The sequence below is a fragment of the Somniosus microcephalus genome, chromosome 11 (assembly GCF_052327205.1).
Source record: "Somniosus microcephalus isolate GS21.2 chromosome 11, FLI_Smic_1.0, whole genome shotgun sequence".
NCBI lineage: Eukaryota > Metazoa > Chordata > Chondrichthyes > Squaliformes > Somniosidae > Somniosus > Somniosus microcephalus.
This window is the reverse complement of record NC_140997.1, coordinates 147000111-147025192: the sequence shown is the minus strand read 5'-3', so window position 1 is coordinate 147025192 and position 25082 is coordinate 147000111. Positions and strand designations below refer to the sequence as shown.

Below are 25082 nucleotides of genomic sequence, written 5' to 3'. Positions count from 1 at the left end.
ATTGTCTACCCGATTTGTCTGCTGTGCATGATAATCTCTTACATCTAGTGTTCTACATCCTCCTGATCCAACTTGACTGCGGGGATGTGGGGTGTTTTTTGGTTAGTCAGTTTCAGTAAAGCTTCAGTTCCAAATGAACTGGTGCATGTCTCGGGGCTTTATGACGGAGTAGCAGACTGCGAAGAATACCCTACAAGGTGAATAATATGTTTCTCAAAATGTAAGGGTATGATTTGCACGCTAGTTTGATTTGAAGGTGTTTTACAAAAATGATGACTACAAACTGAGGAATGACTTCTATGCTTTTTTTTTAGTTTATGGGATGTGGGCGTCACTGGTAAGGCCAACATTTATTGCCCATCTCTAATTGCCCTTGAGAAGGTGGTGGTGAGCTGCCTTCTTGAACCGCTGCAGTTCATGTGGTGAAGTTACTCCCACAGTGCTGTTTGGTAGGGAGTTCCAGGATTTTGATCCAGCGACGATGAAGGATCGACGATATAGTTCTAAGTAAGGATGGTGTGCGACTTGGAGGGGAACTTGGAGGTGGTGGTGTTCCCATGTGCCTGCTGCCCTTGTCCTTCTAGGTGGAAGAGGCCACAGGTTTGGGAGGTGCTGCCGAAGAAGCCTTGGCGAGTTGCTGCAGTGCATCTTGTAGATGGCGCACACTGCAGCCACGGTACGCCGGTGGTGGAGGGAGTGAATGTTTAAGGTGGTGGATGGGGTGCCAACCAGGTGGGCTGCTTTGTCCTGGATGGTGTTGAGCTTCTTGAGTGTTGGAGCTGCACTCATCCAGGCAAGTGGAGTATTCCATCACACTCCTTACTTGTGCCTTGTAGATAGTGCAAAGGCTTTGGGGAGTCAGGAGGTGAGACACACACCGCAGAATACCTAGCTTCTGACCTGCTCTTGTTGCCACAGTATTTATGTGGCTGGTCCAGTTAAGTTTCTGGTCAATGGTGGCCCCCAGGATGTTGATGTTGGGAGATTCGGCGATGGTAATGCCTTTTGAGTGTCAAGGGGCAGTGGTTAGACTCTCGCTTGTTGGAGATGGTCATTGCCTGGCACTTCTGTGGCGCAAATGTTACCTGCCACTTATCAGCCCAAGCCTGAACATTGTCCAGGTCTTGTTGCATGCGGGCATGGACTGCTTCATTATCTGAGGAGTTGTGAATGGTGCTGAACACTGTGCAGTCATCAGCGAACATCCCCATTTCTGACCTTCTGTTGGAGGGTAGGTCATTAATGAAGCAGCTGAAGATGGTTGGGCCTAGGACATTGCCCTGAGGAACTCCTGCAGTAATGCCCTGGGGCTGTGATGATTGACCTTCAACCACCACAACCATCTTCCTTTGTGCTAGGTATGACTCCAGCCACTGGAGAGTCTTTCCCCTGATTCCCACTGACTTCAGTTTTACTAGGGCTCCTTGATGCCAGACTCGGTCAAATGCTGCCTTGATGTCAAGGGCATTCGCTCTCGCCTCGCCTCTGGAATTCAGCTCCTTTGTCCATGTTTGGACCAAGGCCGTAATGAGGTCAGGAGCTGAGTGGTCCTGGTGGAACCCAAACTGGGCATCAGTGAGCATGTTATTGGTGAGTAAGTGCCGCTTGCTAGCCCTGTTGATGACACCTTCCATCACTTTGCTGATGATTGAGAGTAGACTGATGGGGCTGTAATTGGCCGGATTGGATTTGTCCTGCTTTTTGTGTCCTGCTGGTGCAACTACAAGTTGTAATTTAGGCCGCCCAAGTAATTGTAGATTAAACAATTTACTTAATGCACTACTGCGAGTTACAGCCACTCATTCACATGTAGCAAAACACCACACTGACTCACAATTAATGCACTGACTTGTTCACTTGAGAATTTTGTACTTATTTCAGAGTTTTCAGCTGCTGGCTTGTACAGAAGATTGTATAATTTATGGGTATGTTTACGTAGCTGTACTATTATAGCACAGTGGTCCCCGTTTCACTGCGATAAAGTTTTGAAGCTGGAGTGTGAACAGTCAGATCAATGATATCCCCCATCACACTGGGAACTCAAAAATGAAACCTCACACTGTTGAACTGCAGATCACTTATCACCGTGTTGGGCAGTTTGGGTTGTAAGTTTATATTTCCTTTCACGCATAACCTTGTAACAAGATGACATCATCACATAATCTGTCAATTAAGCTTTGCAATGAGAAACTAAGAATCTGTATGAAAGAGGTGTGATCTGTACCGACTATGGAGTCGAGAAGGTTTGTTTGCTGTTTGATGTGCATAGTGTAGATGCATCCTAAACCTGGTTTCACCCTGGTATCACTCCTTGAATGTAAACTGGGTTTCCATCATCACAACATGGAAATTGACAGCATTGCAGATGTATTGGGCTGACATTGAAACCGAGGACAGACAACTCCTCAAATATCATTTATTGTTTTCAACAAGGTATAAATGTATTAATTCTTCATACAGAAAAAGGTTTGCATGTCATGTGGTATTCCTTACTGACAATGTTCATGTTAACACTGTATCTCCCTGGATTGGGTGAACTTAGTTTGTGACAGTTTCCTTTTTCCTGCATAGATTCATCATGAAGCAACCATAATTAACCTCCTAGAGACTATCTTTTACCACAAGGTAGGTGTGTTGCACATTTCAATTCTGTGGGGGGGGGGGGGGGGAAGAAATGGTATTAATCACCATTGACCAAAGATGCAATGCATAGGGACTATTGCATAGAATTCCAATGAGATCACATCACCTCCAGTCCCATCATTTAATGCCCTAACAAACAATTCAAAGTATGCCTATTTATATATAAAAAAAAAAAAAAAAATCCTTTTGAATAATTTCCAGATCAATCAACCTTGGCTGGTTCTCATAGACAACCTACCTTTTTGTTCTCCATTTTGTAGTCGTCGTCTTCTTAGGCAGTCCCTCGGAACCGAGGATGACTTGCTTCCACATTAAAAATGAGTTCTCAGGTGACTGATGAGTCCAATGCAGGACCTACAGTCTCTGTCACAGGTGGGACAGATGCTGGTTGAAGGGGCGGGTGGGTGGGGTGCTTGGGTTGACGTGCGCTCCTTGCTTACGCTTGCTCCCGGCGAAGAGACTCTAGGTATTCGGCACCTTCCCGGATGCTTCGCCTCCACTTTGTGCGGTCTTGGTCCAGGGATTCCCAGGTGTCGGTGGAGATGTTGCACTTTTTCAAGGAGGCTTTGAGGGTGTTTTGAAGCGTTTCCCCTGCCCACCTCGGGCTCTCTTGCCGTGTTGGAGCTCCGAGTAGAGCGCTTGTTTTGGGAGTCTCGTATCGGGCATGTGGATGATGTGACCCGTCGTGGTCAAAGCTTTGATGCTGGGGATGTTGTCCTGAGCGAGAACACTGACGTTAGTGCGCCTATCCTGCCAATGGATTTGCAGGATCTTGCGGAGGCAGTGTTGGTGGTACCTCTCCAGTTATTTGAGGTGCCTACTGTACATGGTTCATGTCTCTGAAGCATACAGGAGGGCAGGTATCGCTACTGCTCTGTAGGCCATGAGCTTGGTGCCGGGTTTGAGGTCCTGGTCTTCAAACACACACTTCCTCAAGTGACCAAAGGGTGCACTGGCTCACTGAAGGCAGTGTTGGACTTAGTCATCGACGTCTGCCCTTGTTGACAGTAGGCTCCCGAGGGATGGAAAGTGGTCCACGTTGTCCAAGGCCTTGTCGTGGATTTTGATAATCGGGGGGCAGTACTGTGTGGCAGGGGCAGGTTGGTAGAGGACCTTTTGTCTTACGGATGTTTAGTGTAAGGCCCATGCTCTCATACGCTTTGGTGAAGGTATTAACGATGGTTTGGAGTTTGACCTCTGTGCGCAGAGGCAAGCGCGTCTGCAAACTGTAATTCGATGACAGAGGATGGGACGACCTTGGATCTGGACTGGAGGCGACGGAGGTTGAACAGTTTCCAGTTTGTTCTGTAAATTAGCTCCACTCCAGCGGGGAGCTTACTGAGGGTGAGATGGAGCATTGCAGCAAGGAAGATCGAGAAGAGCGTTGGTGCGATGACACAGCCTTGCTTGACCCCGGTCCGTACGTGAATTGGGTCTGTGGTGGAACTGTTGGTCAGGATCACGGCTTGCATGTCGTTGTGAAGCAGGCGGAGGATGGTGACAAACTTTTGAGGGCAGCTGAATTTGAGGAGGACACTCCATAATCCGTCACGGTTGACAGTGTCAAAGACCTTTGTGTGGGCAAAGAAGGCCATGTACAGTGGTTGGTGCTGTTCCCTGCATTTCTCTTGTAATTGGTGCGCGGTGAAGATCATGTCCATTGTGCCCCGTGGTGGGTGGTATCCGCATTGCAACTCTGGGAGGAGCTCTTCAGCCACTGGGAGAAGGCGATTCGGGAGGATTCTTGCGCTGACTTTCCCTGTGGCAGACAGCAGGGAAACTCCTCTGTAATTACCGCCATCGGACTTGTCACCTTTCTTGAAGATGGTCACAATTACGGCATCTCTGAGATCTCCTGGCACGCTCTCCTCCTTCCAGATAAGAGAAATCAGTTCACGCCAGTAGTGCTTTGCCGCCATGCTTTAGTGCCTCGGCAGGGATTCCATCTGCTCCTGAGGCCTTGTTCTCAGTTGTCGGATGGCCTTTTCAACCTCATGCCAGGCTGGGGTTGTGCTGAGATGGTGGCGGGCAGCATGCTGCGGGATGGAGTTGAGGACACTCGCGTCGAAGACAGACTCTCGGTTAAGGAGATCTTCGAAGTGCTCTTTCCAGCGGGCACTGACTGCCTCCCTGTCCTTGATGGGTACCTCTTCGTTCTTGGCCTGCAGTGGGGTAGGTCCTTGGGTGCTTGGGCCGTAGGTGGTCTTGACTGCGCTAAAGAATCCACGCACGTCGTGGTTGTCGGCTAGCTGCTGGATCTCCTGTGCTTTCTCCACCCACCATCTGTTCTTTAGGTCACGAGTTTTTTGTTGGACCTCGGCCTTCAGGCATCTGTAGAGCTGCTTTCTTGCTCTCGAGTTCTGTTGCTGTTTCCAGATCAGGAATGCCCTTGCGCTTTTTTTAAGGGTCTCTGCGGGGGGGGGGAAATGCTATTAATCACCATTGACCAAAGACACAATGCATAGGGACTATTGCATAGAATTCCAAAAGATCACATAATCTCAGTCCCATCATCTGATGTCCTAACAAACAGTTCAAAATATGCCTATACAAAAAATCCTTTATGTTGAATAATTTCCAGATCAATCCACCTTGGCTGGTTCTCATAGACAACCTTCCTTTTTTTATTCTCCACTTTGTAACATAATGAGGGAGGACAACTCTAATTAATTCAAAATGGTATGAAATGAAGACAGAAATGTTACTATTTGTCACAATTCCTGTTCTTCTGTTCCGATTCACCTCCCCATTACCAATTGCACCCTTGTGAAAACACTGACCATTTGCAGGTGATCCCTGAAGTGTTGAAGCATTTCATTGTCTGTGGATGCCCGAGTGCAAATGCCTGTCAAGGTTGAACTTTGACCTTTTTATAGCCCAGCAAACCACTGAGTTAGGCATCCATCTTTGGTACAATTTGCTCTTCACAGAATCACAGAAATCACAGAAACCCCAGTGCAGATAGAGGCCATTTCGGCCCATCGAGCCTGCACCGACACATATCCCACCCGATCCCCGTAACCCCACGTATTTAATCCCCCTAACACTAAGGGTCAATTTTATCATAGCCAATCAACCTAACCCGCACATCTTTGGACTCTTGCTAAGGAGACATTCATTAACCAAATGAAAATAAATTTTGGCTTTTTTTTTTTTAAAGAGAGTAATTCTACCAAAGTGAGGCATCTGCTTCACAGGGTTATATTCAAATGAAGTCCAACCGTGCTGAAAATGTATCTGAAGCTGTTACTCCATCTCGGGTGAGCAGTCTTATGAAATCTGGCCTCTCTGTAAATTTCTCATCCTAAGGCAAAGTCACGGGACATTTAGCAAACATTTTCTTTTGCTTTCCTTCTATAATAAAATAGTGATCAATTATAGTTTGCAAAATTGCAGGTTACCACCAAACTCGTACTCTTATACAGCAAGCAATTAGGAAGGCAAATGGCATGTTGGCCTTTATTGTAAGAGGGTATGGAGCATAAGACTAAGGATGTCTTGCTGCAATTATACAGGGCTTTGGAGTACTGTGCACAGTTTTGGTCTCCATATATGAGAAAAGACATACATGTCGTAGAGGCAGTACAACGAAGGTTCACGAGATTGATCCCTGGGATGAGAGGATTGTCCTACGAGGAGAGATTGAGTAGATTGGACCTACACTCTCTGGACCTACACTCTCTGGAGTTTAGAAGAATGAGAGATGATCTCATTGAAACATATAAGGTTCTGAGGGGGATTGACAGGCTAGATGCTGAGAGGCTGTATCCCCTGGCTGGAGAGTCTAAAACTAGGGGGCATAGTCTCAGGATAAGGGGTCAGCCATTTAAGACTGAGATGAGGAGGAATTTCTTCGCTCAGAGTTGTGAATCTTTGGAATTCTCTACCCAAAAGGACTGTGGATGCTGAGTCATTGAGTATATTCAAGGCTGAGATAGACTTTTGGACTCTCGGGTAATCCAGAGATATGGGGATCGGGCAGAAAAGTGGAGTTGAGGTCAAAGATCAGCCATGAGCTTATTGAATGGCGGACCAGTCTCAAAGGGCCGTAGTGCCTGCCCCTGCTCTTAATTCTTAGGTTCCCACTGAAACATTTAAGAACATTTCTGCAGAGGGAAGAATCCTTGTTATTTTCCCTTTCTTTCTTTCTTCCTCCCACCCCCCCCCTCCCCATATGTAAATGATAATGAGTTTCTGTAAGGAAATCATTAATGTTCTTCACTCACTAGCAGCCTGCTGAAGGCCTGGTTTGTCAGGTGACACAATGTTGTCATTCGGATAACTACGTAAACTGTTCATCCCTCCTGTTGTGCTTTACTGGTGTTCCTCTTACTGAATGTAGTGTGGTTAGGCAAACAGTTCTTTAAAAGTTTTTTTGTTCTGCCATTTCTCAGACTTGTTAATACTAAGTGAAACAATAGCCTAGAATTCGCCATTCACACCGTATTAGCAGCCAAATACTTGATGTTCATCTGAAATTCCCGTTGTCCACCATTTTAAAGCAAGTGTTATCCCATTTATTTGAAATGGGTTAATGCTCTGCCAAAATGGAAGACGGAGGAATGCTATACAAATGCATAAAGTATTCCAATGCATTACTAACAGTAATTACTAACTTGGTATCATTAGTAACAGTAATTTCTAGTCCAAGGTATTTATAAAAAAAAAAAAAAAAAATTAAGTATGAGTTGGCAAACACACCACAGTCCAAGGATCAAACCTGGGACATTTCTAATCTGTTCGGTCTTCGCACGGCAACAGATGGGGTATTCATCCACTGAGCTCTGTTTTGGGCTTAATACAGTAGTTGGCCTATACAGGTCTTTTCAACCAACCGACTGTCTTTTTAATGTCGTGTCTGCAGGATGTGTGCGAGTCTGCAGAGGAGGCGGTGCTGGACCTCGCTGATTACTGCCATCGAAAGGTGACCCTGATGGCTGCACAAAGTGATGGCTGTGAAAAGCAGGAACTGGATAAATCATCGCCAGCATTCCTAGGGGTACGACATAGAGCTAAGCCACTGTTGCTATGGCATCCCAATGTGGTTAGATCATATTCATGTATTTCTACAGCCAGATGTGGGAGTATATTGCTTTGGCAGTTGGTCTTGGCACTGGGATACAGACCTTAAGCAATGAAACATTGTGTGCCGTTAAAAAGACTAAGGTGGTGGTTGTCCTGATTGGAAACTTAGCTACCCTGTGGTAAGTTCCTTTTTAAATTGGGTACAGGACTTTCAGAGGAATGCATGAGGATGTGGAAGGGACCATACTGAGGTATATAATATATTATAAGTGGTAAACCCAAATATTAACTTAGAGTAAATCAGGATGAATTTCTTCATCGACTGATCAGTATTTGGAATAAATTGCCACGTAGGGTATTGGAGGCAAAAGCATTAGTAACTTTCAGAATACAGCTGGTTGGTGCAATGGGTCCTAAAGTGATTAGCTTTGATGGGCTTAATGACTGTTTGTCAGCCCTAGCTTTTCTTATATTCTTATCATAAGGCATTGCCCTAGTGTATCCCCAGTTTATTAGGTGTTTGACTTGGCTCAAAGTTAGCACTCTTGCCTCCGAGTCAGAAGATTGTGGATTCAAGCCCCACTCCAGGACTTGAGCACATAATCTCGGCTGACCTTCAGTGCCATACTGAAGGAGTATTGCATTGTTGAAGATGCCGTCTTTTGGATGAGATGTTAAACTGAGGTCCCATCTGCCCTCTGAGATCAGGTGGCATGAATAAGAGGAGAAGATTACCGCTTTATCCCTCAACTAACGCCCCCAACAAAACAGATTACCTGGTCATTTATCTCATTGCTGTTTGTGGGACCTTGCTAGGCACAAATTGGTTGCCACGATTCCCTACTTCTCTCTTAGGCAGTCCCTCGGAACTGAGGATGACTTGCTTCCACACTAGAAATGAGTTCTCAGGTGACTGATGAGCCCAATGCGGGACCTACAGTCTCTGTCACCAGTGGGGCAGACGGTGGTTGAAGGGGAGGGTGGGTGGGGTGCTTGGGTTGACGTGCGCTCCTTCCACTGTTTTCGTCGGGAGCAAGCGGAAGCCAAGCGCAGAGACTCGAGGTGTTGGCGCCTTCCCAGATGCTTCTCCGCTTTGTGCGGTCTTGGGCCAGGGATTCCCAGGTGTCAGTGGGGATGTTGCATTTTTTCAAGGAGACTTTGAGGGTGTCCTTGAAGCGTTTCCTCTGCCCACCTGGGGCTCTCTTGCTGTGTCGGAGCTCCGAGTAGAGCGCTTGTTTTGGGAGTCTCGAATCGGGCATGCAGACGATGTGGCCTGTCCATCGGAGCTGATTGAACGTAGTCAAAGCTTCGATGTTGGGGATGTTGGCCTGAGCAAGAACACTGACGTTGGTGTGCCTATCCTGCCAATGGATTTGCAGGATCTTGCGGAGGCAGCATTGGTGGTACCTCTCCAGTGCTTTGAGGTGCCTGCTGTACATGGTCCATGTCTCTGAAGCACGCAGGAGGGCGCGTATCACTACTGCTCTGTAGACCATGAGCTTGGTGCTAGGTTTGAGGTCCTGGTCTTCAAACACTCTCTTCCTCAGGCTTCACTGGCACACTGAAGGCGGTGTTGGACTTAGTCATTGACGTCTGCCCTTGATGACAGTAGGCTCCCAAGATATGGAAAGTGGTCCACGTTGTCCAAGATCTCATCATGGATTTTGATAATCGGTGAGCAGTACTGTGTGACGGGGGCAGGTTGGTAGAGGACCTTTGTCTTACGGATGTTTAGTGTAAGGCCTATGCTCTCGTACGCTTCGGTAAAGGTGTTGGCGATGGTTTGGAGTTTGGCTTCCGAGTGTGTGCAGACGCAAGCGTCGTCTGCATACTGTGATCCGATGACACAGGATGGGACGACCTTGGATTTGGACTGGAGGCGACAGAGGTTGAACAGTTTCCCGTTTGTTCTGTAGATTAGCGCCACTCCAGCGGGGAGCTCACTGAGGGTGAGATGGAGCATTGCAGCAAGGAAGATCGAGAGGAGCATTGGTGTGATGACACAGCCTTGCTTGACCCCGGTCCGTATGTGAATTGGGTCTGTGGTGGAGCCGTTGGTCAGGATCACTGCTCATGTCGTCGTGAAGCAGGCGGAGGATAGTGACAAACTTTTGAGGACAGCCAAATTTGAGGATGACACTCCATAATCCCTCATGGTTGACGGTGTTGAAGGCCTTTGTATGTTCAAAGAAGGCCATGTGCAGCGGTTGGTGCTGTTCCCTGTATTTCTCTTGTAGCTGACGCGCGGTGAAGATCATGTCCATTGTGCCCCTTAGTGGGCGGAATCCGCATTGCGACTGGGAGGAGCTCTTCAGCCACTGGGAGAAGGCGATTGAGGAGGATTATTGCGATGACTTCCCCTGTGGCAGATAGCAGGGAAACTCCTCTGCATTTACTGCAATCGGACTTGTCACCTTTCTTGAAAATGTTCATAATTACGGCGTCCGAGATCCCCTGGCATGCTCTCCTTCCAGATAAGAGAAATGAGCTCCTGGTCGTTCTCGTCGAACCAGTCTTAGTGTTTCCTGGTCGAGTGACCAGGAGCGAGGAGGAGGCCCAGGAGCGAGGACAAGCTCCGCAGCAAAGTTGAGGCCCAGGAGCATAGACCAGCAGCGGGGTCTGGAGGACCACACTGCAGCCTATGAAACCCAGGCAGAGAGGACCTGCGGGAAGGAGAGAGGACCTGCGGGAAGGAGGGAGGAGAACAGTAGGAGTATGTTTGCGTGTGTGCTAGGCTGATGTAGCAGAGCCTGGTCTCCAATCGTCTTGGATCTCCTTGCCATTGGACCAAGACCTTGCTCTGTCAAGCCCGTGTGGTAGCTGCTGTGCAACGGTCACCCCACGTTAAAAGAATTCACGCACAGGCATCTTCCATCCTTTAAAATGAAGTTCGGGACCTGGAACGTCAGGACCCTCATGGACAACAGCGACAGACCGGAATGCCGTACTCTCGTTGCCCGGGAGCTCAGACGTTTCGACATAGACATCGCCACATTAAGTGAGACCCGGCGGACAGAGGAATGCCAGCTCAAGGAGCAAAACGGTGATTACACCTTCTGGAAAGGCAAACCTGAAGAAGCACGCCGCCTCCATGGGGTAGGCTTCGCCATTAAAAAATGAGCTAGTTGAACATCTCAGAGACTCCCCTTGTGGAATAAACGAACGCCTCATGACTACGGCTCATCCTGGCCCGGAACCAGTGCGCTACGGTCATCAGTGTGTATGCCCCAACACTGGAAGCCACAGGCAAGACCAAAGAGGAATTCTACTCCAGCCTCGAACAATCCCTGTCCAGAGTCCCAACGGGCGACGAGCTAATCCTCCTTGGCGACTTTAACTCCAGAGTTGGAAAGGACACAGACCTCTGGGGAGGCGTGATCGGCAGAGAGTGGGTAGGAGAAGCCACTCCAACGGTACCCTCCTCCTAACTAAATGCTTAGAACATGGCCTTGTCATAACCAACACCTTGTTCCGTCAAAGAGACAAGTACAAGGCTTCATGGCAACACCCTCGCTCCAAGCACTTGCATCTGCTGGACTACGTCATCATCCGAGCGAGGGACGACAAGGATGTCTGCATGACAGGAGCTGATGACTGCTGGACAGACCACTGCCTAATCCGCTCTGTCATCGCCATCAACGTAGCCCCAAAACAGCGGCGGCAACAGAAGCAATGCCGCAGGAAAATCAACGCTGGAGCACTCAAAGACCCTGCTAAGAAAGCCCTATTCAGCCTGCGCCTCACAACCAACCTGGCGACTCCCAGTGATTCAGAGACAGTGTCCACAGCGCCTGGTCTGCACTCAAGGCCTCCATAATCGGCATGATTCCCTACATTACAACAATGACTACACTTCAAAACTACTTCATTGGCTGTGAAGCACTTTGGGACAATTTGAGGTTGTGAAAAGTGCTATAGAAATGCAAGTTTGTTCTTACTTTGAAACCTTGCACAGAAACTTCCTGCTTCTGAGCAATGACTTTACAGTCTAGTCTTAATTCAAAGTTAAGACTTTGTTCATTCTAATTTTTTAACACTAATTTCCCCCTTTGTTATGTTATTTACACTGCTTAATTCAAACTATTGGATAACTCAAAAACGTTTTTAGCACAGAAATGTCTTGAATTGCCAGGTGTTTTCACTTTTTTCCCAAGTTTGTATGAGTACTGGGATTGGTTTTTAGTCCCTACAGAACCCCCAGCATGCTGGTTTTAAAATAAAATGGTCAAATGGTTGCACAGATGCTGGAAGGGTTGGCACTCAACTCCTTTTCCATGACTACGAACCATAAATTCACAACATTAGAAATACATATGACGGCATGGAGTGGGAAAACGTCATTCAATCCATCAGTCCCATTCCATCCACAGACCGTGTAACATTTGCCCTGTCATGGTTTCTACTTAACACGCTCAGCTCCCGAGGGAGCGGTATGCAAAATGTTTCCTTGCAATGGTAATTGAGCAAAATTTCACTCTCTATCTAACCCTGTTACAACCTACATTAGCTTTGGTTACTTTCATTGAGAAGACATTTCCATGTCCCTAGAAACTCAACAACTATTAGGTTGCAGAGAATGTTTGATCTTCTCTACTGTACTTTTATTTTTAACCTTCAGTCCTCTTTGCAATCAGATATTCATCCTACCTTTTTTGATTTATGAATTGACACAGCATGAACTGCTTTTGCTGGGAGTAACCCATACGTCCACCACTTTATGTAGATGGAGAATAAAAATCTTTCTTAATCTGATACCCCAATCTGATACCCCAAATTGCACAATGTTCTAAATCTGGCAAGTAAGAACATGAGAAAGGAAAGAGGTCACCCAACTTCTTCTGTCACTCAGAACCTGTTTCAAAACTCATTCTGACCAATGTTGAATTCTTTTCTCCTTACTGGAATCGGGAATCTGTCTAATCCTCTTTTTAAATGCATCTGCCAAGTCCGAATTTACTGCACCTTGATATCGGGTTACTCCATACGTCGACAGCTCTAAAGACAGGTTTTAATCTTGAAAGTGTGCTGTTGGTAGCGGCAATTTGATGCTTGTGCCGCGGACAGCACATGACCATATAAAAGATGCAAACTCTGCACCTCCTAAAGCATTCAGGACTGCAATCCTGAATAGCAGAACAAAAACCTTCTGTTGGTCCTCTAACTGGTCTGGTAAGAACTGGTGGCACATGACAAAAGAAAAGCCAGTACGCATAAACCTCTGCTTGAGCACCACTCTCCTGCCACACTAGGGAGATTATAGAAACACCACAGGTTAAGTATAGCTATTGCCCATATTGCTACAATTATTGTTACTAATAATTGTAATTATCTAATGAAATCAGATCAAGCAAGTGCAGCTTTGATGCAGATTTTGTCCCCCAACGTGCACCTTCTAGTACACAAATTATAGATGCAGCATAGTATTTCTTGAGTCCGGATGAACTCTGAACAAAGCAAAACTGAGTGAAATTACTTGGAGCCGTTTCTGGAATGTTTGTGGGGCTTTCTGCTTCAAAGATGTTGTGGTACGTGTGTTGGTTGAAATGTTATGTGCATGTGTTTTGTTTTATAAAGGAGTTGCAGAAGCAGAGTCAGGAGCTGGAATTTGATATCTCACTGAAGGCTCTTTCCATTCTTCGCTATATAACTGATCACATTGACAGGTGTGTAACAGGACCACTGTAGCAGGTGGATTGTTAATGGAGTATGTTTTACACAATGGATGGTACTAGGCTGATTTAAGAAATATCGGACCATAAATTCCATTCCCTACGGGTGTGTACGTGCTGTGTACTCACCCGTAAGGCTAACGGAAGTGCCGGTTTTACGCATGCACCGCGCTTATGCTGGAAACCGGAACTTCCGTTCTCTGAAGAAAGGGCTTCACAGGTCAAACGCCTGCGCCGGATAGGCAGTGCGTACGGCTGCAACTTCTGTTTTTTTCGCAGTTGATGCAGTCCAGGTAAGTCGGTAGCAGCTGCGCCTGGGCAAAGTGGGTGCAAGGCCGGCTTTTACCAGGCAAAGAGGTGAAAGTTTTTTTTAAATTTCCACTGATTTTATCATTCTTAAATACTTTAAAGAAAGGTAAGTTTATTTTTAGCCCGATTAAAAACTTTATTTTTTTCAAAAATTTAAATTTTTGTTTAATATAGTTTATTTATGTAATTTATAGTCATTTTAAAAATGTGATTTTTAAAAAAAATGTATTTGAAGTTTTACTTATGTTTTGGGGCTGATCTCTATTCATAGATTTGACAGGTCTTCCTGTCAAATCTATGAATGGAGATTCCCTGCTCTGATTGGCTCCCCATGGCCCAGGTGATCCCAGGGACGCGGCGAACCGCGTGCCCTGCACACCGGCAGTTTGAAGAGGTGCAGCAACGGAATTCTGTGCCTCCCGGGAGCCCTCTGGTCCAGGCGGAGATTTTTCAGGATCGCAGCCCTCCACCCGCTGCGGACGGAATTTCTGGGCCGTTGTAATTTTTGGGAAAAAAGTGCATCAATTTTGTGCTTATTCAGATGAGGTATATCGATACTGGAATGGAAAGCATTCCATATTTTGCCCCCAGGTCCATGAAGCACTCCCAGTATTGGTTAAGTGTTGAATACTATGCCCCTTGCACTATTCCTGCAAGGTCCTCTAACCCCAGTCCTACAGCAGCATGACAGTCCCATTTAATGCACCAGCTATACTCACAGCCTCTTTGAATTAGATTGTTAATTTAGCATCCACTTTTGTTAAATTGTGAACAGTATTTTGCAGTGGATTTGTTCACAAGAACTTGGTTGATATTGCCCAGATTTTTTAATTTTGTTCCCTTAAAGCACAGCTCATTGAATTGTAATCCACAAGATCATTAGATTCTATTCCTGTTTGGGGCTGGGCATCCTGCTCGCTGTGAGCAGCATCTCATGAGAATGTTGCATTCTATACTTTTTCTGACTAAAGCTTTGTTTCTGTTACCCTATTACCCGCCGGGATCTCCGCGCTCCTCAAAGTCTGATCTATTGCATATTCCCGATTTTCATCACTACACCATTGGCAGTCGTGCCTTCAGCTGCTTGGGCCCTAAGCTCTGGAATTCCCTCCCTTAACCTCTATCTCTCTCTCTCTCCTTTTTTAAGGATCTATCCTCATATCTCCTTATGTGTCTTGGTGTTAAATTTTGTTTGCTAATGCTCCTGTGAAGCGCCTTGGGAGTTTTACTACGTTTGTTAAAAGCAGTATATATTGCTGTTATATACATATATTCTCTTTCTGCAATAATTAAAGTATTTGCAATTATAGCACAATCTTTTCTTTTTGGGTAGTTGACATGTCATTTTGAATCAAAGACAGGGGAGGGATACACTTTAACTTAACTTCTAAAGTCCTTTCCGTGATTGAAAAAAATCTAAACTGCTGAAATTTGACTGTGCAATCTGAATTGGTGTTGGGGTTTTTTATGCTTCCCTACGTTCTGGTTCACCTGGTGGAAATGGCCCTTGGAGTCGATACAGTTCTACAGGTAGATATTCCAGATGTTAGCTGCCACAAAACTGGCTTATTGTGACCATCCAAGACTAACCAGTGGTGCGCTAGTTTTTTCTTGATCATTTGGCTAGCTTAAATAGAAAGAAAGAACTTGCATTTATTTAGCCCCCTTCATGGCCTCAGGACATCCCAAAGTGCTTTACAGCCAATTACTTTTGAAGTGTAGTCACTGTTGTAATGTAGGAAATGTGGTAGACAATTTGCACACAGCAAGATCCCACAAACAGCAATGAAATAAATGACCTGATCATCTGTTTTAGGTGTTGGTTGAGGGATAAAGTTTAGTCAGGATGCTGGGATACTAACCGTGGAAAGTCTTTTAGCTGAAGGCAGGTCCTGGTCTTTGTCAGCAGTGTAGGGAGGGGAAGGGCATCGCGCTGACAGCATTGTGTTGGGTGGAATTCCAGGCCTGGAAGTGCTGCACTGTTGGAGGGATATGTTAAACCAAGAGCCTGTCTACCCTCAGGTGGTTGTAAAAGTTTCCATAGCACTATTCGAAGAGTTAGTCAGGTGTCCTGGCCAATCTTAATCCCTCAACCAACACAAATGAAACAGATTATCTGATTGTTTATCTCATTGCTGTCTGTAACATAGAAACATAGAAGATAGGAGCAGGAGTAGGCCATTCGGCCCCTCGAGCCTGCTCCGCCATTCAATGCGATCATGGCTGATCATCCAAATTCAGTACCCTGTCCCTGCTTTCTCCCCATATCCCTTTAGCCTTAAGAAATATATCCAACTCCTTCTTGAATATATTTAATGAATTGGCCTCTACTGCCTTCTGTGGTAGAGAATTCCACAGGTTCACCATTCTCTGGGTGAAGAAATTCCTCCTCATTTCTGTCGTAAATGGCTTATCCCTTACCCCTTATCTTTAGACTGTGACCCCTGGTTCTGGACTCCCCGACCATCGGGAACATCCTTCCTGCATCTAGTCTGTCCAGTCCTGTCAGAATTTTACAAGTTTCAATGAGATCCCCTCTCATTCTTCTAAACTCCAGCGAGTATAAGCCCAATCTCTCCTCATACGTCATTCCTGCCATCCCAGGTATCAGCCTGGTGAATCTTCGCTGAACTCCCTCCATGGCAAGAACATCCTTCCTCAGATAAGGCGACCAAAACTGCACACAATACTCAAGGTGTGGTCTCACCAAGGCCCTGTACAACTGCAGCAAGACATCCTTGTTCCTGTACTCAAACCCTCTTGCTACGAAGGCCAACATACCATTTGCCTTCTTAACCGCCTGCTGCACCTGCATGCTTACCTTCAGTGACTGGTGCACAAGGACACCCAGGTCTCGTTGCACTTCCCCTTCTCCCAATCTATTGCCATTCAGATAATAATCTGCCTTCCTGTTTTTGACACCAAAGTGGATAACCTCGCATTTATCCATGTTTATAATGCATCTGCCATGCTTCTGCCCAATCACCCAACCTGTCCAAATCATCCTGGAGTTTCTCGGCATCCTCCTCGCAGCACACACGCCCACCCAGCTTTGTGTCGTCTGCAAATTTGGAGATATTACATCTAGTTCCCTTGTCTAGATCATTAATATATATTGTGAATAGCTGGGGTCCAAGGACCGATCCCTGCGGTACCCCACTAGTCACTGCCTGCCACTCGGAAAAAGACCCGTTTATTCCAACTCTTTGCTTTCTGTCTGCCAACCAGTTCTCTATCCAAGTCAATATCTTGCCCTCAATCCCATGTGCCTTAAATTTACACGCTAATCTCTTATGCGGGACCTTATCGAAAGCCTTCTGAAAGTCCAAATACACCACATCCACTGGTTCTCCCTTATCTATTTTACCAGTTACATCCCCTCAAAATTCCAGTAGATTAGTCAAGCACGATTTACTTTTTGTAAACCCATATTGACTTTGTCCGATCCTGTCACTGTTTTCCAAGTGCTCTGCTATTACATCTTTTATAATTGACTCTAGCATTTTCCCCACTACCGATGTCAGGCTTACCGGTCTGTAATTCCCCGTTTTCTCTCTACCACCTTTTTTGAATAGTGGGGTAACATTAGCTACCCTCCAATCCATGGGTACTGTTCCAGATTCCATCGAATGTTGGAAGATGATCAGCAATGCATCTACTATTTCTAGTGCCACTTCCTTAAGTACCCCATGATGTAGATTATCAGGCCCTGGGGATTTATTGGCCCTCAATCCCATCAATTTCCCTAACACCATTTCCCTACAAATACTGATTTCTTTCAGTTCCTCCCTTTCATCAGACCCTATGTTCCCCGATATCTCTGGGAGGTTATTTGCGTCCTCCTTTGTGAAGACAGAACCAAAATATGTATTTAATTGGTCTGCCATTTCTTTGTTCCCCATTATAAATCCCCCTGATTCTGACTGCAAGGGACCTATGCTTGACTTCACCAATCTTTTTCTCTTCACATATCTATAAGCTTTTACAGTCAGTTTTTATGTTCCCTGCAAGCTTACTCTCATATTTTATTTCCCCTTCTTAATTAATCCCTTTGTCCTCCTTTGTTGAATCCTAAACTGCTCCCATTCCTCAGGTTTACTGCTTTTTCTGGCCAATTTATATGTCCTCTCCTTGGATCTTATGCTATCCCTAATTTCCCTTGTTAGCCACAGTTGAGTCACCTTTTTTGTTTTATTTTTATGCCAAACTGGGATGAACAAATTCTGTAGTTCATCCATGCGGTCTTTGAATGTTTGCCATTGCCTATCCACCGTCAACCCTTTGAGTGACATTCCCCAATCAATCCTACCCAACTCGCACCTCATACCATCATAGTTTCCTTTATTTAAATTCAGGACCCTAGTCTCTGATTCAACTACTTCACTCTCCATTTTAATGAAGACTTCTATCATATTATGATCGCTCCGACCCAAGGGGCCTCCTACAACAAGATTGCTAATTAATCCTTTCTCATTACATAATACCCAGTCTAAGATGGCCTGATCTCTAGTTGGTTCCTCGACATACTGGTCCAGGAAACCATCCCGTAAACACTCCAGGAATTCCTCCTCCAGAGTATTGTTACTAATTTGGTTAGCCCAATCTATATGTAGATTAAAGTCACCCATGATGACTGCTGTGCCCTTATTGCTTCTCTAATTTCCCTTTTAATGCCATCCCCAAGCTCTGCATTACTGTTTGGAGGTCTATATACCACTCCCACTAATGTTTTCTGCCCCTTGGTATTTCTCAGTTCTACCCATACGGATCCCACATCATCAGAGCTAATATCCTTCCTTACAATTGTGTTAATCCCCTCTTTATCCAGCAATGCTACCCCACCTCCCTTTCCTTTTTGCCTATCTTTCCTGAATATTGAATAGCCCTGGATGTTGAGTTCCCAGCCTTGGCCACCCTGGAGCCATGTTTCCGTAATCCCAATCAAATCATATTCGTTTACCTCTGCGCAGCTAATTCATCCACCTTATTACGAATGCTCCTTGTTGCGTACAAATTGGACGCTGAGTATGCCTACATTACAACAATGACTACACTTCAAAACTACTTAGTTGCCTGTGAATCACTTTGGGACATCTTGCGGACGTGAAAGTTGCTATATCACTAAAACACATTGCTGTTTGTGGGACCTTGCTGTGCGCAAATTGGCTGCCGCATTTCCTACATTGCAACAGTGACGACACTTCAAAAAGTACTTCATTGGTTGTAAAGCGCTTTAGGACGTCCTGAGGTCGTGAAAGGTGCTATATAGATGCAAGTCTTCCTTTACATAAATGCAAGTTCTTTCTTTTCATTTGAATAGCCCAGCCAAATTCTGACGATATTTACCCAAGGAGATAGGCAAGTTTGTATGCCAATCTCTGGTTTTCAATAGAGATACCTGCCTGCTACCTTGGTTGTCTTGTTTCTCTATGTTATGCTTTGTCTCTCTTTACCTGCAGCTTGCCACTGTGTGTCCAGACACGGCTGCTGAACACGCACAACGTCCCCTGTGTGCTGGTTCACCTGGTGGAACACTGCCCCTGGAGTCGATATAATTCCAAAGGTACGTGTTCCTGGCTTCAGCTGCCACAAAAGTGGGTTATTATGACCATCCAAGACGTGCCAGTGGTTCGTTTTTTTCCTTATTGTTTGACTATCTTAAATCCTTCCTTAGGCAGTCCCTCGGAACCGAGGATGACTTGCTTCCACATTAAAAATGAGTTCGCAGGTGACTGATTAGTCCAATGCGGGACCAACAGTCTGTCACAGGTGGGGCAGACGGTGGTTGAAGGGGCGGGTGGGTGGAGTGCTTGGGTTGACGTGCGCTCCTTCCGCTGTTTGTGCTTGGCTTCCGCTTGCTCCTGGCGAAGAGACTCGAGGTGTTCGGCATCTTCCTGGATGCTTCTCCTCCACTTTGTGCAGTCTTGGGCCAGGGATTCCCAGGTGTCGGTGGGGACGTTACACTTTTTCAAGGAGGCTTTGAAGGTGTCCTTGAAGCGTTTCCTCTGCCCACCTGGGGCTCTCTTGCCGTGCCGGAGCTCCGAGTAGAGCGCTTGTTTTGGGAGTCTCGTATCGGGCATGCGGACAATGTGACCCGTCCATCGGAGCTGATCGAGCGTGGTCAAAGCTTCGATGCTGGGGATGTTGGCCTGAGCAAGAACACTGACGTTGGTGCGCCTATCCTGCCAATGGATTTGCAGGATCTTTGTGGTACCTCTCCAGTGCTTTGAGGTGCCTGCTGTACATGGTCCATGTCTCTGAGGCATACAGCAGGGCGGGTATCACTGCTGCTCTGTAGACCATGAGCTTAGTGCCGGGTTTGAGGTCCTAGTCGTCAAACACTCTCTTCCTCAGGCGACCGAAGGCTGCACTGGCACACTGAAGGCGGTGTTGGACTTCGTTGTTGACGTCTGCCCTTGTTGACAGTAGGCTCCCGAGGTATGGAAAGTGGTCCACGTTGTCCAAGGCCTTGTCGTGGATTTTGGTAATCGGGGGGCAGTACTGTGTGGCGGGGGCAGGTTGGTAAAAGACCTTGTCTTACGGATGTTTAGTGTAAGGCCCATGCTCTCGTACGCTTCGGTGAAGGTGTTGACGATGGTTTGGAGTTTGACCTCTGAGTGAGCGCAGACGCAAGCATCATCTGCATACTGTAATTCGACGACAGAGGATGGGACGACCTTGGATCTGGACTGGAGGCGACGGAGGTTGAACGGTTTCCCGTTAGTTCTGTAAATTAGCTCCACTCCAGTGGGGAGCTTACTGAGGGGTGAGATGGAGCATTGCAGCAAGGAAGATCGAGAAGAGCATTGGTGCGATGACACAGCCTTGCTTGACCTCGGTTCGTACGTGAATTGGGTCTGTGGTGGAACTGTTGGTCAGGATCATGGCTTGCATGTCATCATGAAGCAGGCGGAGGATAGTGACAAACATTTGAGGGCAGCCGAATTTGAGGAGGACACTCCATAATCCCTCACGGTTGACCGTGTCGAAGGCCTTTGTGAGATCAAAGAAGGCCATGTACAGCGGTTGGTGCTGTTCCTTGCATTTCTCTTGTAATTGACGTGCTGTGAAGATCATGTCCATTGTGCCCTTCAGATTCTTGGATTCTTTAGCACAGTCAAGACCGTCTACAGCCCAAGCACCCAAGGCCCTTCCCCACTGCGGGCCAAGAATGGAGAGGTACTCATCAAGGCCAGAGAGGCAGTCAGTGCCCGCTGGAAGGAGCACTTCGAAGATCTCCTTAACCACGACTCTGTCTTCGACACTAGTGTCCTCAACTCCATCCCACAGAATGCTACCTGCTACCATCTCCGCAGAACCGCAGCCCGGCATGAGGTTGAATAGGCCATCCGACAACTGAAGAACAACAAGGCCTCAGGAGCAGATGGAATCTCCGCTGAGGCACTAAAACATGGCTGGGAAGTACTACTGGCGCGAATTCATGAACTCATTTCTCTTATCTGGAAGGAGGAGAGCATGCCAGGGGATCTCGGAGATGCTGTAATTGTGACCATCTTCAAGCAAGGTAACCAGTCCGATTGCGGTAATTGCAGAGGAGTTTCCCTGCTGTCTGCCATAGGGAAAGTCATCACAAGAATCATCCTCAATTGCCTTCTCACAGTGGCCGAAGAGCTCCTCCCAGAGTCTCAATGTGGATTCAGCCCACAACTTAAATACAACTGATCCTGGAGACTTTTTTAGCTGGAGACTGGTCCTGGTGTTTGTCAGCAGTGAAGTGAAGGGAGGGGAAGGGCAAGGAATTGACAGCAATGTATTGGGGGAATTCCAACTCTGGCAGTGCTGCTTTGTTACTTGGAGAGATCTCTGAAAACCTTAAATATGGTGTTTTGTAATGAGTTTGTGTGTGTCTCTTTTTTTTTTTCCCCTTACCTGCCCTTTTACTTATTTCTGGTCTCTTGCTCGCACTTTTATCACACATTATTCTTGTACTCGCTTGCAGGCTTTCTTTTGTGTTCTTAAAGCTGTAAGGAAATATAAAAATTCTGATTACTATAAATGAGTAAAGCACAATTACTTAAAGCTTTTAAAATTAAACCTTATTCTTTATTAAAAAAACTCAAATGAAGATGAAGAAAAATTACTACCGAACATCAAGCCACCGTTTCCAAGACTGTCACTGACCTGATCTCCTCTGGAGATCTTCCCTCCACGGCCGCCAACTTCATAGTTCCCCAACCCCACACAGCCCACTTCTACCTCCTTCCCAAGATCCACAAACAGGACTGCCCTGGTAGACCCATCATTTCAGCCTGTTCTTGCTGTAAAGAGGCATTAAGAGATATTCAAGGCAAGAGGAGATGGTAATGGTTAAGAAACAAAGGACGGCTCTAGATGGAGTGTGAATTGCGCTGGCAGAATGAAAGACAGCTGCCATGTGAGAGGGGGAAAAAGCACAAACGAAAAGTGTGGATAAAAAATGTGATAGGGACCGAGGTTATGATCTGAAATTGAACTCTATGTTGAGTCTAGAGGGCTGTAAAGTGCCTAATCGAAAGATGAGTTGCTGTTCCTCGAGCTTACGCTGAGCTTCCGTGGAACAATGCAAGAGGCCGAGGACGGTGAGGAGTGGAGCGGAAAATTAAAGTGACAGGCGACCGGAAGCTTGGGGTCCGCCTTACGGACTGAACGGAGGTGTTCCCCAAAGTGGTCACCCAGTCTGCATTTGGTCTCCCCAACGTAGAGGAGACCGCATCGTGAGCAGCGAATACAGTATACTAATTGCAAGAGGTACAAGTAAATCACTGTTTCACCTGGAAGGGGTGTTTGGGGCCCTGGACAGTGGGGAGGTATAAGGGCATGTGTTGCATCTCCTGCGCTTGTACGGGAAGGTGCCGGGTGAAGGGTTAGGGTTGTTGGGGGCAATAGAGGAGTGGACTAGGGTGTCGCGGAGGGAGCGGTCCCTACAGAATGCTGAAAGGGGAGGGGAGTGGAAGGTGCGTTTGGTGGTGGGATCGCACCGGAGGTGGCGGAAATGGCGGAGGATGATCCATTGAATGTGGAGGCTGGTGGGGTGAAAGGTGAGGACAAGGGGAACTCTATCGTGGTTCCGGGAGGGAATCCTCGGTTGAGGAAAAAGGAAGCCATGTCGGAAGCACTGGTATGGAAGGTGGCATCGTCGGAGCAGATGCGGTGGAGATGGAGAAACTGGGAGAATGGAATAGAGTCCTTACAGGAGGCGGTGTGGGAGGAAGTGTAGGCAGGTAGCTGTGGGAGTCAGTGGGCTTGTAGTGTCATACAGCACAGAAAGAGGCCCTTCGGCCCATCGTGTCTGCGCCGGCCATCAAGCCCTATCAATCCCATTTTCCAGCATTTGGTCCGTAGCCTTGTATGCTATGGCATTTCAAGTGCTCATCCAAATGCTTCTTGAATGTTGTGAGGGTTCCTGCCTCTACCACCCTTTCAGGCAGTGAGTTCCAGATTCCAACCACTCTCTGGGTGAAAAAGTTTTTCCTCAAATCCCCTCTAAACCTCCTGCCCCTTACCTTGAATCTATGCCCCCTTGCTATTGACCCCTCTACTAAGGGGAAAAGTTCCTTTCTATCCACCCTATTTATGCCCCTCATAATTTTGTATACCTCAATCAGGTCCCCCCTCAGCCTTCTCTGCTCCAAGGAAAGCAACCCCAGCCTGTCCAGTCTTTCTTCATAGCTGAAGCGCTCCTGGCCAGGTAACATCCTGGTGAATCTCCTCTGCACCCTCTCCAAAGCAATCACATCCTTCCTATAGTGTGGCGACCAGAACTGCACACAGTATTCCAGCTGTGGCCTAACTAGCGTTTTGTACAGCTCCATCATAACCTCCCTGCTCTTATTCTATGCCTCGGCTAATGAAGGCAAGTATCCCATATGTCTTTTTAACCACCTTAGATCCCTGTAGGCAGCAGGACAGGTAGATATGTACATGCACACCAAGGTTCCTCTGACCTTCCTAGGGTCCTACCATTCATTGTGTATTCCCTTGCCTTGTTAGTCCTCCCAAAATGCATCATCTAATTGAGATTTTTAGGGCACTTAACCTCCCAAAATGCATCACCTCACACTTTTCAGGGTTAAATTCCATTTGCCACTGTTCTGCCCATCTAACCATCCCGTCTATATCGTCCTGTAGCCTGAGGCTTCCCTCCTTGCTATTTACCACACCACCAATTTTCGTGTCCTCTGCGAACTTACTGATCATACCTCCTACATTCATATCTAAATCATTAATGTACACTACAAACAGCAAAGGACCCAGCACCGATCCCTGCGGTACACCACTGGACACAGGCTTCCAGCCACAAAAACAACCTTCGACCATCACCCTCTGCCTCCTGCCACTAAGCCAATTTTGGATCCAATGTGCCAAATTGCCCTGGGTCCCATGGGCTCTTACCTTCTTGACCAGTCTTCCATGTGGGACTTTGTCAAAAGCCTTACTGAAGTCCATGTAGACTACATCAACTGCACTACCCTCATCCACACACCAAGTCACCCCCTTGAAAAATTCAATCAAATTGGTCCTCCATAGTGAACACCGATGCAAAATATTCATTTAAAACCTCACCTACATCTTCCGGCTCTACACACAGATTGCCACTTTGGTCCCTAATGAGCCCTACTCTTTCCCTGGTTATCCTCTTGCCCGTAATATACTTATAAAACATCTTGGGATTTTCCTTTATTTTGCCTGCCAGTGTTTTTTCATGCCCCCTCTTTGCTCTCCTAATTTCTTTTTTAAGTAGCCCCCTGCACTTTCTATACTCCTCTAGGGCTTCCACTGTTTTTAGTCCTTTGTATCTGCCAAAAGCCTCCCTTTTTTTCCTAATCCATTCTTGTATATCCCTTGACATCCAGGGTTCCCTGGACTTGTTGGTCCCACCCTTGACCTTTACGGGAACACGTTGGCGTTGTACACCCTCTCTCCCTCTCTCTCTCTCTCTCTCTCTCTCTCTCTCTCTCTCTATTTCCTTTCTGAAAGACTGCCACTGCTCTGATGTGGATTTTCCTACAAGTAGCTGATCCCAGTCCACTTTGGCCAGATCCTGCCTTGTCATATTAAAATCGGCCTTCACCCAATTTAGAACCTTTATTTCCGGTCCATCTTTGTCCTTTTCCATGACTACCTTAAATCTCACCGAATTATGGTCACTGTCACCAAAATGCTCTCCTACTGACACTTCTACCACTTGCCTGGCTACATTCCCCAGAATTAGGTCCAGTACCGCCTCCTCTCTTGTAGGACTTTCTACATGCTGGCTCAAGATGCACTTTAAGAATTCCGCACCCTCTAAGCCTTTCACACTCTGACTATCCCAGTTAATATTGGGGAAGCTGATATCCCCTACTAACATTACCCTATTATTTCTTCTGAGATTTGCCAACATATCTGTTCCTCTATCTCCCCCTGACTGTTTGGGGGCCAGCAAAGTGCTTGCCC

General features: G+C 46.6%; 1 protein-coding gene across 4 annotated transcripts in view; it reads left to right on the top strand.

Annotated features, from left to right (window-relative positions):
- zmynd10 (zinc finger, MYND-type containing 10) overlaps nucleotides 1-25082 on the top strand; it is a 75957-nt gene that overhangs the window by 4982 nt on the left and 45893 nt on the right. For 3 of the 4 annotated variants that reach the window (XM_086001355.1, XM_086001352.1, XM_086001351.1), the window contains exons 4-7: nucleotides 2572-2625; nucleotides 7508-7642; nucleotides 13243-13331; nucleotides 19106-19209. In XM_086001355.1, the coding sequence (XP_085857481.1) occupies nucleotides 2572-2625; nucleotides 7508-7642; nucleotides 13243-13331; nucleotides 19106-19209 (382 nt within the window). The remainder of the gene's footprint in view (nucleotides 1-2571; nucleotides 2626-7507; nucleotides 7643-13242; nucleotides 13332-19105; nucleotides 19210-25082) is intronic. The other variant, XM_086001354.1, reaches the window with a different exon arrangement.